The sequence below is a fragment of the Pogona vitticeps genome, chromosome 3 (assembly GCF_051106095.1).
Source record: "Pogona vitticeps strain Pit_001003342236 chromosome 3, PviZW2.1, whole genome shotgun sequence".
NCBI classification, from domain to species: Eukaryota; Metazoa; Chordata; class Lepidosauria; order Squamata; family Agamidae; genus Pogona; species Pogona vitticeps.
Genome location: NC_135785.1, coordinates 192,097,841 through 192,113,956, shown reverse-complemented (window position 1 = coordinate 192,113,956; position 16,116 = coordinate 192,097,841). Strand labels below are relative to the sequence as shown.

The window sequence follows — 16,116 nt, the reverse complement described above, 5'->3', positions numbered from 1 at the left end:
GAGACTGTATAGCTCTCACTGATTGTCATTTATAGTGTTTATTCTGCCTCATAAAGGCTTATGTCTCCCAGCCTTGTCTAATTTGTAAAGCCTTTACCAAGCAAGGCAGCAGACTAAACAGTCAAAAATTTGTTCCTTTGGGAATAGTCTCTCTGAGCTGCTGACAAGGTTTTGGGCCCACACTTGTCAGCCTTGTCTCTGTCCTTCACCACACGGACTCACAGTAGACAAAAACCCCATTCCTCCCCTGTAGACAAAGAGAACAGGAAGCAAGGTCTTTTGGGACTTTACTCTTCTGCAGCCTAAGTGGTGCACATCAGCAATTATCAGGCAGCCATGGCTGCATATCAACAGGTGCTATGGGAGAAATTGGAACTGTTTCTCCCATCACCTTCAAAAGGACCAACAGCCTCTACCTCTCTTTTATAAGGCATGCTGCCTTGCTAGTAATCAAATAAATACTAACAGGCATGTCACTGGTCTTTGCCACTCAAAGATAATTGCTGGAGCTCTCTCACTATGTAGACAATTCTGAATCAGAATCCCCAGGATTCTAGAAGACTCTTGATCCCATATTGAAGATCTGGCTTTCAAGGGTGATGGTTTCTTCAACACCAAAACAGATGAACTAATGCACCATCCTGTAAAACACAGTAATGTGGACGAAAGGTACTACCTCACATTCTGCCTCTTACTGTTCTCAGAAGCTGTCTTGGAAAAAGCCACAATACTAATGCCACACTCACATGCCCATGATATGTGCCCACTTTTCTTCTCAAATCTGTTCTACAAACGACCTTTAAAACACAGCAAAGTTTCTGTCCACATCCTAAACACAGAAGCCTTCTTCTTCATGAAATGTATGGCCCCAGTAGTAGTCTATCTCAGAACCCAGGAAATCTCCATATTCTCTTACATTGATTAGTAGTTATATTAATTAGTAGTTGTGGACTCCAAAGACAGAACAGCCCACCACATTCACTTTACACTATTGTTCCTTCATGACCTGGGTCTGCAGATCAATGAGGGAAAATCCCAATTATCACCCTCTCAGGAAATCACCTACATTGGAGCAAGACTGGACTCTTGCAAGGCCAAGGTCTTCCTTTCACATCACAAGGTCACAACTCTGGCCCACCTTGCATTCAAAGTCCCTCAGGACCTCTATGCTTACAATTCAGAGGCTCCTGGGACTCATGGAATACATCATGATCCTTACACCATGGGCCCGTCTTAATCTATGACCTCTCCAGTATTGGTTTCTCATTGTGTTCTGTCCTCTTACCCAGCACAACATGATATGATTGTTACCTCTGCCTCCGCTGCACCAGCAACTGCTGTGTTGGACATCCCTTTCAAACTTAATCAGGGGCATGTCTTTCAGGCCTTCTCCATCATTTCTGATGCTCACAACAGATACTTTCCTCAAAGGATGGGCAGCATACTGTTGGGGCCTCTGTATTCAGGCTATCTGATCTCCTTAGGAGTCACATCAGTGCTTTAGAGTTCCTAGCAATTTTCAAGGCCTCATCAGTTCCTTTGTGGAAAAAATGGTCTAAGTAGCAACTGACAGCATGACTGCCATGTGTTACATCAACAAGCAGGGCAGCATGCATCCATTTGTTCTGCTTTTCCTCTCTTTGCAGTTTGGATGTGGTGCATCACCCAAGCATCAAACACACAATCCACCCAAGTTGCAGTTTACACTGCTCTGACAAAACCCTTGCAGAAATGCACCTGTCATCCACAAATGGCAGTCCCACCAAGATGTCTTCACCATGCTTTCAAAGATTATAGAGATATTAGTAGTTTATAAGACATTGATTGCCTTGCAATTTTGTCATTACCTTGGTTTTGGAATTTAATATGTTTATCTAATTCTTGTTTTTATTTTTATTATCTTGATTTACTGTCTGTCTTTTATTGTTTGGTTTATTTTGTTAACCACCCAGAATAGTGCATTGCACTAATGGAGCAATATGCAAATAAGTAAATAAATAAATAAGAGATGGACATTCTCCTGGTACAAAACTTAAAAGTGGCTTTTAACAACCTTTATCAGGAAACCAGCTGGGTTGTAATTGTGGAAGTCTTGTGTTAAGTTCTTAATCTGTCTGGTTGTACTCACATCATCTCTGTAACATTTTCAAATGTTCCTGGATCTTCGCTCTGTACACTTATGGAACAGTAATCTTCAATCTGTATCAACCCAAACTTTTTGTCCTTCAGACAAATATGCCTAAATCCACTGTTGACTTCAAGGAATGTAAATATCATTGTTCCTCTTAATCTACTGGTGGTATTTTCAATGGCAAACAACTTAAAACGTCTTGCCCTTTCCTGACTTCTGTAAAGGTCTTTTCTCAGTTGCTATTGATTTAAATCACTTGTTTTACCTGAACTCTCTCTCTTTTTAATTATCTCCTCATAGCACTGGAACTTGAAGTAGCTGAAGGCATGTACTTGTGGATTTTTTTAAAGGAACCTAGGCTTGAACTCTGTATCAGCATTACATGGATCTCTTTGATGAGTTTATAGTACTGTTTGCACCAAATTTAAATCAAGCCAACACATCTAGACGGATAGAGCTTGTAAAAAAAAAATCTATTTCTTGAGCATCAAATCAAGTACCAATTTATATAAACCTGTAGGTCAGCTTATATTTCCTGGACTCTCTTGTTTATCCAGTTCACTGTATCAAGAAATTTGCAAGCTCATTAGCTTCTGTCCTAGTCAGTTTAAAATTCAGCATTTTTCCATCATCATCATCAGTAAAAACTGCATACCAAGATTCATTGAAGCAATGAATAAATCATGAGAGCCTTTTTTGGTGGTTGTGGGTTTTTTGGGTTCTTTGGTCATGTTCTGAAGGTTGTTCTTTCTAACGTTTCATCATTTTTTTGTGGCCGGCAAGAGCCCGAAAAACCCACAACAGCCTTTAGGTTCCGGCCGTGAAAGCCTTCGCGAATACAGAGCCTTTTTTCCTTCTGCCAATCCAAACAAATCTTTACTTTGAGATCTAAATAAATCTTTATACATTTGAATAAAACAGGTTCTTCCCCCATATTTTCTCCTTTTCACCTTATGCTGAATAGGAAGTTACATTATGTTCAACACTGTAAACAGCAGGTCTTCACTAATCACTACTTCAGCAGACATGATCATGCACTTATTTCTATTAGCTGTAGAGCTCACTTTGTCCTTTATTTCAGCCTCTTTCAGTCTGTCTAATTTTCTGACACATGCTATGCAGCCTTCTTTTATGTAATAGTTCATACAGCTTCCCTCCCACAAGTGCAAAATTGAGCTAATGGCTAAGAGCTTTAAAACAGTCACATATTATGTTGTTTTGATTTCAAACTAAGAATGTATGACTTTCTTCTGAATACACAATATGCTCAATACAGTTATCAAAATGGTAATGTTGTCTTATCTATGTTATTGCCAATTAGTTCAAACATAGTTAGCTTGTTTTGATTCAGCCAAGTAGCAAAGAACTGCTTTGAAGTTCTCTTTCATTCTCCAAAATCAAGATATTGATCCTTTTCTTGTGTCTTATCCTGAGCTTGTCTAAAAGTCGTTGTTCCTTTGCACATTTAGTTTAGAGTCCACATCTTCTGCTCTTGAGTTGTGGCAATATTCAGACTAAGCCTTTGCATGAGCTATGAGAAACATTGAATTCGTGAAGCTCTCCCCTTGTACTGCTGCAGGGTTGTGGGGTTAGTGCAGGCTAAACATTAGGAAGAACTTTCTGATGGTAAGAGATGCACAACAGCAGAACAGACAGCCTTGGAAGGTGGTAGACTCTCCTTTGTTGAAGCTTTTTAAATCTAGGTTGGATGGCCATCTTGCCAGGAATTCTTCAGCTGTAGATCTGCTACCTCAAGGGGATAGACTTTAAGACCTTTGGGATCCCCTCCACATCTATATTTCTATGATATTGTCATCTATTGTGGAATGTCTTGGTTGATGTGAGACCACAAACACAAATGAAAAGAATCCTTTTACAGAAGGTTGGATTGGCTCAAGTGTATAAAGAATTTTCCATGGTGAATTGTAATACTGTCAGCAAGAAATGTAGCTAGACAGAAATGGAAAGCTGGAAGAAAAAGGAAGACATGTTCTGAGCATAATACAAACAGAACACTCTTCATAAGGAAATGTATTGACAACATGATAGGAAGGTATGCTTTAAAATATTTTCCAATAAATCCATAATGAAAAAATAACCGTCTGATTTCATATAAAACTTTCAATAATCCCGAAACTTCAGAAAGATTCTCATATTGCTGAAGATATCTTTCTCAATTTCCAATAAATATTTTTTGCAGGTAGCTTGAGGAAGCAGACCTTAACAGGACATTTCTTAGCAAGACATATTGATATGAAGCCAAGTGCATTTTCACTCCTGAGGAAAATTACTTGTGTAATTAATCAGGTTTTTTTCTGCCTTATAGGCCTGCTTCGTCCCCTCAGCTTTCACATGATGATACCCATTCACGCATTGAACATTATGCTAGCAGGTATGAGACCAGGTGGATTGTTAGGCAGATCTTTTTTAAAATAGGTCTCTCTTTTTGGGGGGGAGGCCAGGGTCAAATCATTATTGTCATCACCACAAAGGGTAGGAAATGACATTAAGTCATGGTGGACTCCAAGGATGGATGCTATACAATGCTCTGTATTTTTACTAATCAGCTTACCTGCTAAATTGCATGTAGAATGCCTGCATGTTATTCAGAATGTTTATAAATGGAAAATGTCAAAGCATGTCCTTGCTTACATCTGACACCAGAGTTTTACACAGAACTTCATTATACAATCTTCTTTTCAAAGGTATGCTCCAGTGGAATCCTGCAGCAATCCCTTTCCAGTACATGGACTGTAAATTAAAAACTTAATAATTCAGCTCTTGAATATTCTTCAAACTACTGCTTTGAAAAAAAAATACAACACTGCTATAATTCACATTTTAAAAAATAAAATCCACAGAGTACTGGCTAAGTTCCAATATTAAAAAAATGTTCATGTCTAAGGGAAATTGAATGGGTGGATATAATGCGCACACACACAGGGATATTTTTATCCATATTCAAAAGGGGTGAAATTAAAGTTTTCTACATGTCAGATATATCGAATTGCACTTAATATTTATGTCAGCCTACTGAAAAATGAAAGTCTGTGCGTGGGCTAGTGTTTCAGGATCTATCATGCAGATTTTCACAATCACAAAAGTCTCATTTCTGTTTTCATATTTAATAAGCAGAACCCTTAATGTTATTAAAGATATTTTCCTTCCTCCTTAGGCTAGCAGAAATGGAAAATACCAATGGAACATACCTGAATGATAGTATTTCTCCTAATGAGAGCATGTAAGTATGGCATCTCTATGAAATTATGGAACAATTCATGTTATGTAGAAGGAAACAGTAGCTGTGTGTGTGCTTTGTTATGCATGTCGAAGACAAATAGCATGACAGTTGCTTTGAGCTGGCAATTAACAGGTTGAGTGTGCCAATAGGCAAGTGCCAACTCGAGAATCCCAACAGCAACTAATTAATTGCCAACTATAAATGACTGAAAGTTATGCCATTTGCCTTTCACATGGGTAACAGGATTTCAGCCTGTGGGTCATAAAGTACATTAGAATAAAAGAAATACAGCAAAGCCTGAGAATACAGATAAAAAAGATAATATAAAATTCATCTGAAGGAGTACAATACGTATTGTATATATAGTAAACTCATTGGGAGATATCCATTAATGAAACTGCTTCTATTGAAGAAGGCTATCTTCTTTTTTGCAGCCTGTGCCTTCCAAAAACCTGCTTCAGAGGATTGGGAGCCCCTTCTGAGATGGTTTTGGGGAAGTAGTGAGGGTTGCAGAAGGAAAGAAAGTTCTGTGCCTTTGGTGCATTGGATTTAAGACTTAGCAGGCAAAAGCCTATTAAAACAGAAATTTCATTTTGTCTTACAAAAGAAATGACTATTTTTTGTTACCTGATGAAGAATAATGTAACATTTTTAAAAAAAGTTTACATTTAGCAAGCAGAAGTTTCTCATATCATGAAATGGGCTTCCATCTTATGTAGGACACAGCAGAGAATCCCTTCTTATTTTAAGGAAGTTTGTTAAAGGAGCTGTCGGTCCATTGTCGCGGGGGAGGGCCAACTGGTTTATCAGATGTCCCAGTAAAGCATATATTGCTGCATCTGCATCAGAGTCACCTGCATCACAGTCATTTCGGAAATTGATTCTTATGTCCTAACCTTACTGAGTTATGGATGCTCAATAAACTCATCCTGTATATAACTGTATTGCAGCCTTCTCCCCAGTGTGCCCATATTCGTAGGAGCCTGAACAAAGCTACCACCTGTGCAGCAGGCTGTGCCCCAGCTATCCCGTCTCCCAGAGGCAAGAGTTCCCAGTCATGTGGAGAGAGCTTTCTGCATGTATGGTGTACTTGGGAACTCTGTTCAACAAATGTTCTGCCAAATAAAATATATTAGCCTTTAGATGCCTCAAGTCTCAGTGTCTACACCCTTAAAAGTCTGGACAGATTCCTTCTAGCTATTTGAAGTTAGTAACAACAAACCTGAAACAATTCAAAGTGCTACACTAAACCACTAAGGACCCCCCTCTGCATTTTTTTTAATTTTTTGCAACCATCCAATGAACTTCATTTGGTCCACTGGAAGGGGTCTCTGAAGAGATTCTTCCAGTCAAAGTATGATAAATGAAAATTTGATGCCATTCCTTCCTCTCCCACACAATTTCTTTCTTCTTTCCTTTTTTAAAAGAGATGATGAGCATTTGTTAATCCAGCACTACTGCCAAAGCTTGAACCAGGAGTCCCCACTCAGTCAGCCACGAAGTCCTGCGCAGATTCTAATTTCTTTAGAGAGTGAAGAACGAGGTGAACTAGAGAGAATTCTTGCAGACCTTGAAGAAGAGAACAGGTGAGTTTACTTAGGCAATATTTTTACACATACACAGTATAAAAGAGGCATGTGGTAATATTCAAGGCAACCAGTAAGTGTTAGGGCACATGTGTTCTCAAAGGCTTTTACGGCTGGGATCCAATGGTTGTTGTAGGTTTTTCAGGCTGTTTGGCCGTGTTCCGAAGGTTTTTCTTCCTAACATTTCGTCAGTCTCTGTGGCTGATAACATAGGGCTTATGTTGTCTGTCAAAGTAATGTGATTTACCAGATTCAATGATTTTTAATTAACAAACAAAAATAGATGGGATATGGTTATAAGGTAGAACTTGATATATGTGTCTAGTAAATTGTTTTATATACTTAATCCATTAAAACCCCTCTGGTTTATGAATGTGGAATATTGCTTCTGTTTCCATGATTCAAAACACTGGGAAATGGCTTGACATTGCCTTTCAATATCAGTCCTACATTGCCAACAGGAAAAAGTTGCCAGGCCATATATACCAATATATTGGCATCAATGTCAGCAGTCCAGCTGGTTTACAGGATCTGCTCTTTCGCTCACTACCAACATTCCCTCTAATTTTCCGCCAGCACTGGGCGGAGATCCTGCCTGTGTGCAGTGTTCCAGCTGCAATTGGGACCAAATGGGCAACACTGGCTGTGGGTCCATGACATCGATGCAACGCTGTGCGACCACGCACTCATAAAGCTTAGAGGGAATATTGCTCACTACCATTCAGAGACAACAAGCAAAGGAAAATCCCAGAACCTGACTCTTTTTTCATAATTTAGCTACCTCTCATCCAATATAAGGCAGTTGTCATGGCTGTTCTTCAACAAGTCATGTAGGCACTTGCTGCTTGGGTACAAAATAATCTGAGTGCCTAGGATAAATTTTTAGCTTTCTTTAAAGTGTGTGCACTTTACATATCTGTGTTGACGTGTTCAAGGAGCAGTTTATGAATACACATACAGACACCCTGTTTCCATGGCCAAATAAGGTTTTGGAGCCAAATCACTTGAGTTCTAGCCCAACACTCTATCCATTACATCACACTAGCTCTCTTTCATACTGTATTTAGGCATTCTTTTAGACTTAACACTGGGGATATAACACATGTAGATTTAGAGAAAAGGCAAAAGGGAACATATAATTTTTTTCGTGGCCTCTGTGAATGCACACACATGGGTATTGTCTGCGCCTGCACTGATTCTCTCGGAAGATTCTAGAGCGAAAAGTAACAACATTATGGTGTGATCCTCCACAAGGTATATGCTCCTCCCACCCACCATCTTCCCCAGTTCCTTTTTTCCGCCGAGCTGAACGGTTCTCAGGAAAGATTGAGCGCTTCGCTATTTGCCTTTTGGCTATTTTTCTAGGCTCCTTTGAGGTTTTGTTTGTTTATCTTTACTTTAAATTACCTTCTTAATGATCCTCCGCGTCTTTTGTTTGCCTAATCGGCTTCCCGCGGTCTTTTTATTCTCTTCCCTTTCCCCTTCCCCCCCCCTCAGTTCTTTCCTTATGGCCTCTCCGTCTCCTTTTAAAAGGTGTACGACCTGTGCAAATAAAATCGCACTTTTGGACGGGCATAGCCAGTGTCTTTTTTGTTTGGGTGAGGAACATCCTATACATTCGTGTCCTGCTTGTAAAAATTTAACCAAGCCGGCACTAAAACAGAGGCTCCAAAGACTTCGGTCTTACCTTTGGCAAACAGCCATAAATCCTCCTACTTCATCTTCGGAAGCGGCTAGATCTCCCGCCCTTTCAGCCAATAGGCTTCCAGCAGGCCAGTCTACCTCTGATTCTACCTCTGTGCTACCAGCTAAGGACACTGTTGAGAAAGCAAAATCGTCTGGTAAGCACAAGTTGCCCTCCTCTCAGAGGTCTCGAGCGTACGATGCAAGCTCGAAGAAAAAGCCCAAACCTGCCCCTAAGAGGCCTAGAAAGGACAGAGTTCCCTGGGTGGAGCCCCCTCAGCCTTCTCTGCCTTCCTCCATCCTCGAGGAATCATCCAGAGAAGCCCCTGACTTGGCCTCCGATGGAGATGAAGCCCATGATGTTGCACCCCCCCACGATGCCGCCCCAAACCCCAAGCATTGGCCTCAATGCAGCTGCGCCACAGTCCAGCCCAGCCTCAGCCCATTCAGACCCTGACTCAGAGCGGGCAGCTGAAAGCTCGGCATCCGATCTGGAGGTTCCCTCTTCACCTCCAAGGACGAAAAAGGAGAAGCGAAAGCACCTCTCCCCACCGAGGTCCGTGCCATCGCAAGGCGATTTTTGCCCTTTTCCAATGGTATCATACCATTTTGACCCCTTTATCTGGCAGACCCTGTACGAAAGGTACCAGCCTGAACAGTCTAAACAGCCCCGAATGATGGCAGAACTTCCCCATGCCGGCCCTTTCGTGGACTCTAATCGCCTCCGTGTGACCACTTTGGCCCCGACGGCTTCAGCTCCGCCTGTATGCCCTCCGGCCCCATCTAAGCCAATGCCTCTAACTCAAATGCGAGACAGAGCTCATGAAGCCGTACCCCTACGTCCCGCACCACCAATGCCGGACCTGATGCCATCTCAAGGCCCCTTTGAAGGCATGCCGATCCAACAACACCAAGTGCCCCTGACAGAGGGCTTTGGTCCATCAGACTACCTTCATCTTCAGGCTCCCCTGCATCTTCGGAGGCACAACACTCTTGAGTCCTCCCATGAGCCTGAGCTTCCCCCTCCAGTCCCAGATACAAGGGGCAGCCATGCTTCGTCCTCCTCAGATGACTTCTCCTCCTATTCTACGCTTGTTTTCCAAATTGCACAAGCCCTGAATCTCGACACTGAACAGCCCTCGTCCGCGGATGCCGACCCGGTGTTCGATGACATCAACCAGGAGCATCCCGTTCCATTGAGTCTCCCCTTTAACAAGTCCATCCTTCAACTTATTAAGGATACTTGGGGAAAACCTCCTTCTACTATGCAGATTTCTCACCGCACTGATGGCTTCTATAGGACCCACAGTGTTGATGCTAAATTCCTTAATAAACATCCAGTGCCTAACTCTGTTATCGTTGAATCCAGTCAGGCCCGAACCCAGACTAGGTCCAAGCCTACCCTTGCCAACAAAGACGGCAGAAAAGTTGACACAATGGCAAAACGAATTTACTCTCTGCAAGCCTTTTTGCTCAAGGAGCATCAGCTACCAGGCAACTATGGGCGTCTTTCAGCGTCATCTTTGGAATCAAGTCCTTCCTCTTATTGACTCATCTCCTGAACCCATGCGATCTGATCTCATCAGCATCCATTTGCAAACCATTTCTCTTGCCAAATATCAGAGGATTGTGGCGCGACACTCTGCTGAGGCCGCTTCTAAAACTTTGGTTACCTCCATCTCTATTCGACGCCATGCCTGGCTCAGATCCTCCACGATCTCTGATGACACCAAGTCCAGAATCGAGGATTTACCCTTTGATGGTGCCGGCCTGTTCAATTCCACAACCGATGATACCATGGAGGACTTTCATAAGAAGCGCAAAAACGCGCGCTCCTATTCTGCTCAACCTTCTGCCTCTTACCAACAGCCCTTCTACTGCTCGGGCCAGTTTCATCCCAAACAATACCAGAATCAACGGTTCCAGCCTTATAGACAGTATCGTCCTCACCAAACTGACAGGTCCTTACCTGCACCTCAGCCTCTGATGGCATCATACAGGCCTCAAAGCTTACCTTGGCAGCGTCAATCCTTTCGTAAAGGACAACAAAAGGGTAAGCAATATTGACAACTACCTATGCCTGCCTTTTCTGACATTCCTCTTTACCCACTGAACTGTACCAGGCTGGCCCCATTTCTCCACCGTTGGCAATCCATCACCTCAGATAAATGGGTTCTATCCATCATAGCATCTGGCTACCTCATAGAATTCTCCGAACTACCCCCGTTGGGGTTTATCCGTTACACCCCCTACTCCTCTGCTCTGCAAGATGAGGTTACCAAACTTCTCCAGAAGCATGCCATTTTTCCAGTCCCTACTTCGGACTCCCTCAATGGTTTCTACTCAAAATACTTTACTGTTCCTAAAAAAGATGGAGGCCTCCGCTCCATCCTTGATCTCACTCACCTCAACCGTTTCATATCTCCCCACAAGTTCCGAATGCTTACAGTGGACACTATTATCCCTTTGCTTTCACAGGGAGACTGGTTCATAATTATTGACCTGCAGGATGCCTATTTCCACATATCCATTCATCCGGACCATCAGAATTCCTCTGGTTTCATTTCAACGGCACCGTTTTCCAATTCTGTGCCCTCCCATTCGGGCTCTCCACCGCCCCCCGGACTTTCACCAAGTGCATGGCACTGGTGGCTGCCTTTCTCCGGCTACAGGGAGTAAACATTTATCCCTACATCAATGACTGGTTGATAGTGGCGACATCGTACCACAACGCCATAAAAGCACGAGACACAACGCTCCATACGCTGCACAGTCTTGGCCTCAAAGATCAACCTCGAGAAGTCCCACTTGATTCCAAAGCAGACAGCCAAGTTCATAGGCATGGAAGTAGACTCCCTCCGTGCAAGAGCTTTCCTGCCTCCAGACAGGATCAGGAAAATCCAAAAGGCTGTCCGCCTTTTCCAAACACATCACTCCGTTTCAGCGCATCACGCCCAACACCTCCTGGGGCTCATGGCATCGATGACGGCTGTCGTCCAACAGGCCAGACTCAAAATGAGATCTCTGCAGGCATGGTTCCTTTCCCTGTTCAATCCCAGAACAGATCTCCCTTCCACCCTACTGCAGGTGACACCAGAACTAGCCTCCCAGCTCGACTGGTAGACTCGCCCCGACAACCTCCTCATCGGCAGGCTTTTCTTGCCTCTCAGACCTTCCATACAGGTCACAACCGACGCCATCCCCTTATGCTGTGGGTTCAGTGCAGTATCAGTGCAAGTGGAAGAAATATGTCTTTATCACCTGAATCCAACGAAGAATTTTCATTCTTCAGAATGAGAATTGTCCATACACAGCCTAGTGATGGGTTTGTGGTGCATTCATTGTACCTTGCTTTTAAATTGCATTACTGTGTGAAATCACTCTGTTATACCTGGTGTGACAAGTTTCAAGTATTATATTCATGCCCTACAGCAATACTTCCACAATTTCCCCGAATCCTTTAGCCACCACTGCAATACAATGAATAAAAGTTAATGATGAAATTACTGCCAACAGCTGTAAGAATGCTGCCTTCTGCATGATCACAGACATCATTTAATGAAATGGAGCAATTTAAGCAATGATACTTGCTGGAAGCTGCTTTCATATAAACCATCTCACAAACTGCCCTATAGAACTAAATAATAAATAGCACAGAAAGTAATAAAGAGAACCAAGCTATGGAGGCATTTAAAAAGAGACCCAAGATAGACTAGAGAAAGGTACAAAGGAAAAGGAATGAAAGTCAGTTCTGCTCTTCCCATTGAACAATACAGCAAATATACTCAACTCAAACAGCATTTTTGGTTGGAAAGAAAGCTCATCAGAGCTCTGCAGTGTCAAGGCCAATAACTATTTTGTGTCAGAAAAGTAAGCTTCATATAAGAAATCAAACTCAGATACAGAAAGCAAAACAAAACTCAGTCAGCCAAATAAAAATTACAGTGGTGCCTTGCTTAGTGATGTTAATCCGTGCAGGAAAAAATGTCGCTAAGTGATTTCATCGCTAAGCGAGTTTAAAAAGCCCATAGAAACGCATTAAAATGCGTTTAATGCGTTCCTATGGGCTTAAAAATTCAACTTATGCAAAAAATCCTCCATGGGGCAGCCATTTTCAGTGCTTCTAAAGCGAGGCAACACAGCAGGTGGCCATTTTGGAACCGCCGATCAACTGTGGGAAAATAGGGCCTTTGGGCTGAGCGCGGGGGAGCGCTCCCCCGCACTCATCCCCAAAACCCCGCCGATCAGCTGTTCTGCAAGGGGTGGAGAGACAAAGTTGCGATGATGGGGAAGCCATCATCGCAAACCCCCACTGATCAGCTGTGCTTCGTCTCTCTCTCTCCCCACCCCTCGCAGCTCCAGCCTCGGCAGGGAGACCAACAGCCTGGGCAGGGAGACTGAGGCATCGCCGCGCCACCCTGGCCGAGAAAGACCCTCTGCGCCTGCAGAGGGTCTTTCTCGGCCAGGGTGGCGGCGTCGCCTAAGTCTCCCTACCGAGGCTGGAGCTGCAAGGGGTGGGGAGAGAGAGCCGAAGCACAGCTGACTGGTGGGGGTTTGTGCTGATGGCTTCCCCGTGATCAGCACAAACCCCCGCCGATCAACTGTGCTTCGGCTCTCTCTCTCCCCACCCCTCGCAGCACAGCTGATCGGTGGGGCCTTTGGGATGATCCAGGGGAAGCACTTCCCCGCGATCATCGCAAAGCGAATTTTCCCCATAGGGGGCATCGTAAAGCGATCGCTCTTGCGATGGCAAAAAGTCAATCACAAAGTGATTTCATTGTACAGTGGGGTCTTGACTTGAGAACTTAATCCGTATTGGAAGGCGGTTCTCAAGTCAAAAAGTCTGTAGGTCAAGTCTCCATTGACCTACAGTGCATTGAAAACCGATTAATCCCGTAACAGGCCGTTTTTGTTCAATTTTGGTTTTTTCCTGGTCTGTAAGTCAATTCTCAGGCTGTAAGTCAAACCTAAATTTTGCGGCCAGAGAAATCTGTAACTCAAAAAGTCTGTAAGTCAAGCCGTCTGTAAGTCAAGGGTCCACTGTAAAACGGAGTGATCGCTATGCGAGACACCACTGTAGCTCCAGTCATAAACTAACAAGATACCTTTTGGCATTTTCTTACCTGTCTGTTCACACTCGGTGCCCTCCAAAACAGTTCCAGAAAAAAGTTTCTGAAGTATTATTGCTAAAGAATAATAGATTAAAATTTATTCTCCAGCTCAGTATGCAATTGCTCTGTATAATATGATAGCAACATATTGACCAGTGACTCTGCATCTCCATTTTGGGATCATTTAGCAGGCCTCATGGCTAACAGTTTTCACCAAAGTTGTAGACATCTATGCCTAAATTTAGCTGGCTTGATAGTTCAGTGATTTAGGTATTTGGCTACGGAGCCAGAGGTTGGGAGTTCGATTCCACATTGTGACTCCTATGAATAGAGATCCTGTGTGGCCTTTGCTGCACAATCCAAGGGTGCCCCCAGAAAAAGGGAATGACATATCACTTCTAACTAATCTGTACCTGGAAAACCCTGAAAAGGGTTGCCATAAGTTAGAATTGACTTGAGAACACATGATCCTTAATTATAGTATCCGGTATGATAGAGAGCACTAGAGAGTTGTATTTCGTTTTTATGAACTATGCCGCTTATTCATGCAGCAACACAGCTACCTTTATTAGATTGAAAATAACACCATGCTGGTTATAAGTTATCTCTGAAGACCAAGCCTGTATAATATGTAAGCCTCCACTATTTGCAAAGGCTGATACATGTATAAATTTGCTCCTTTGGATTTGTTTTCTCATTTGTTATAACGTTCTTTTTATTTTATCCATTCTCTGATTTGTTATAGCTTTTTAAATTTTATCCATTAATCCTTTTTTAGCATTATTACTAGTCACCATGAATGTTCTTTTTAGTGGTAAGAAGGGGTAGAAATGTAGTTCTCTAATAATAATGAAACAATATAAAGTAGCAGGAGCCACAGACACTCCTAAGCCTAAATATATCAGGCAGAGAATCAAATGAAAGCCATATAAATCCATAGAGCAAACTGGACTGTGGAGAAGTTGGTTCCAGAAAGCACCCTCCAGATTTAAACTAAGGGCTGTTTCACTTGGAGAATGCTAGTCTTTCAAAGACCATTATAGTATCACTAATGATGTTAGAGTTATTAAAGTTATTATAATATTAATTTATTTTATTTATTTATTTATTTATTTGTTTATTTATTTATTTATTTATTGTATTTATACCCCGCCTATCTAGTCATTTCGACCACTCTAGGCGGCTTACAAAAAAATTTATAACAATTAATTAATTAAATGATTCTATAAGATGGGAAAAATAAAAATAAATCAAATAAAGAGAGAAAAAAAGGAAAGAGGACAGGAATTAACTGGAAGGGAAGGCCTGCCTATACATCCATGTTTTTAGTTGGTTCTTAAAGTTATTTTAAGTTATTAAATATCTCTTTTGCTCAGATTCAGAGCTATTCCAAATGGTATATGTACTAGTTCATTTAAAGAGGTACATTATTTATCATAGTACAGTTCTTCTCAACCAGTCATAATAAGGTGTGACAGTCAGGTTCATTATGTCAGCTGTATTATTTAGTGATGGCAGTTTGCCTGCAAATAATATCACCTGGCTCTGTTTGTACTTTAGCAAGGAGGATTACAGAACACTGGCAGTTCCTGTGTTCTCCTTCATTTTGAGAGGATTATGCTTTTATCCTTTCTACATCTATATCTTTTTTTAAATTGTCTTTTTCTGAGACTAATGCTGACTGACATGAACAATGCTACAGATGCCTTGATAGGTCTGTGTTTGCATTTCCACCTCACAATGGCTTAAGGCTGCTTTTTGGAGACTGGTGAAATAAATTGGGGGCATTTGTTTTATTCTAAAAAAGCTGAACAAAAACATTAAGATTATCATTCTTTAGGTTGTGAACCCTATTTGCCTCCGCTGACACTTGCTGGATTCGGCACTGCTGGCTCTTAATTTCACCAATATAGCCTAACCATTGTGTACTGGCAAATGATGTATGTTAACTATGACTCTTATTGTCAGGATCTTTATGTAATCAGCTCCTTGGATGTTCATTAGCTTCATTAACATTGCAATGTTCACTTTGAAAGATTATTACTTGAAATTGTAATCCATCCATTTCTCCTAGTCTTTCACAACCATGTACACTGCATATATAAACTAGTACCCTAAAAAGTGTAATCCATAAAGCTCATGCTGAAACAAGTCTGTTAGTCCTAAAGATTCCCCAACATTTCTGCTTTTGTTTTTGCTGTCCGTGCTGAAACAGACAAAATAGCTAAATTTGTCAACTGCTGTTATAAATGTACAATAACATGGGCTTAACTGGTCCACAGAAGATTTTATACATATAAAAATATCACTATTTCATAAAAGCCATTTATAACTACGAATGAGAACCATTATAATATTGGGCAA

General features: G+C 41.9%; 1 protein-coding gene and 2 long non-coding RNA genes across 26 annotated transcripts in view; 1 reads left to right on the top strand and 2 right to left on the bottom strand.

The window, feature by feature from the left end:
• Positions 1–16,116, bottom strand: part of LOC110077673 (uncharacterized) — an 88,036-nt gene that overhangs the window by 12,545 nt on the left and 59,375 nt on the right. The window lies entirely within an intron of this gene.
• The window catches only part of DMD (dystrophin), a 1,295,019-nt gene that overhangs the window by 1,256,681 nt on the left and 22,222 nt on the right, over positions 1–16,116 (top strand). For 22 of the 24 annotated variants that reach the window (XM_078390471.1, XM_078390472.1, XM_078390475.1 and 19 more), the window contains 3 exons: positions 4,458–4,523; positions 5,307–5,372; positions 6,800–6,958. In XM_078390471.1, the coding sequence (XP_078246597.1) occupies positions 4,458–4,523; positions 5,307–5,372; positions 6,800–6,958 (291 nt within the window). The remainder of the gene's footprint in view (positions 1–4,457; positions 4,524–5,306; positions 5,373–6,799; positions 6,959–16,116) is intronic. The other 2 variants (XM_078390476.1, XM_078390477.1) reach the window with 1 other exon arrangement.
• Positions 3,888–4,835, bottom strand: LOC140705704 (uncharacterized). Its single transcript, XR_012085173.2, has 2 exons — positions 4,704–4,835; positions 3,888–4,099 (listed from the first exon to the last, which is right to left on the bottom strand). It is a non-coding gene; the product is annotated as an uncharacterized LOC140705704 (long non-coding RNA).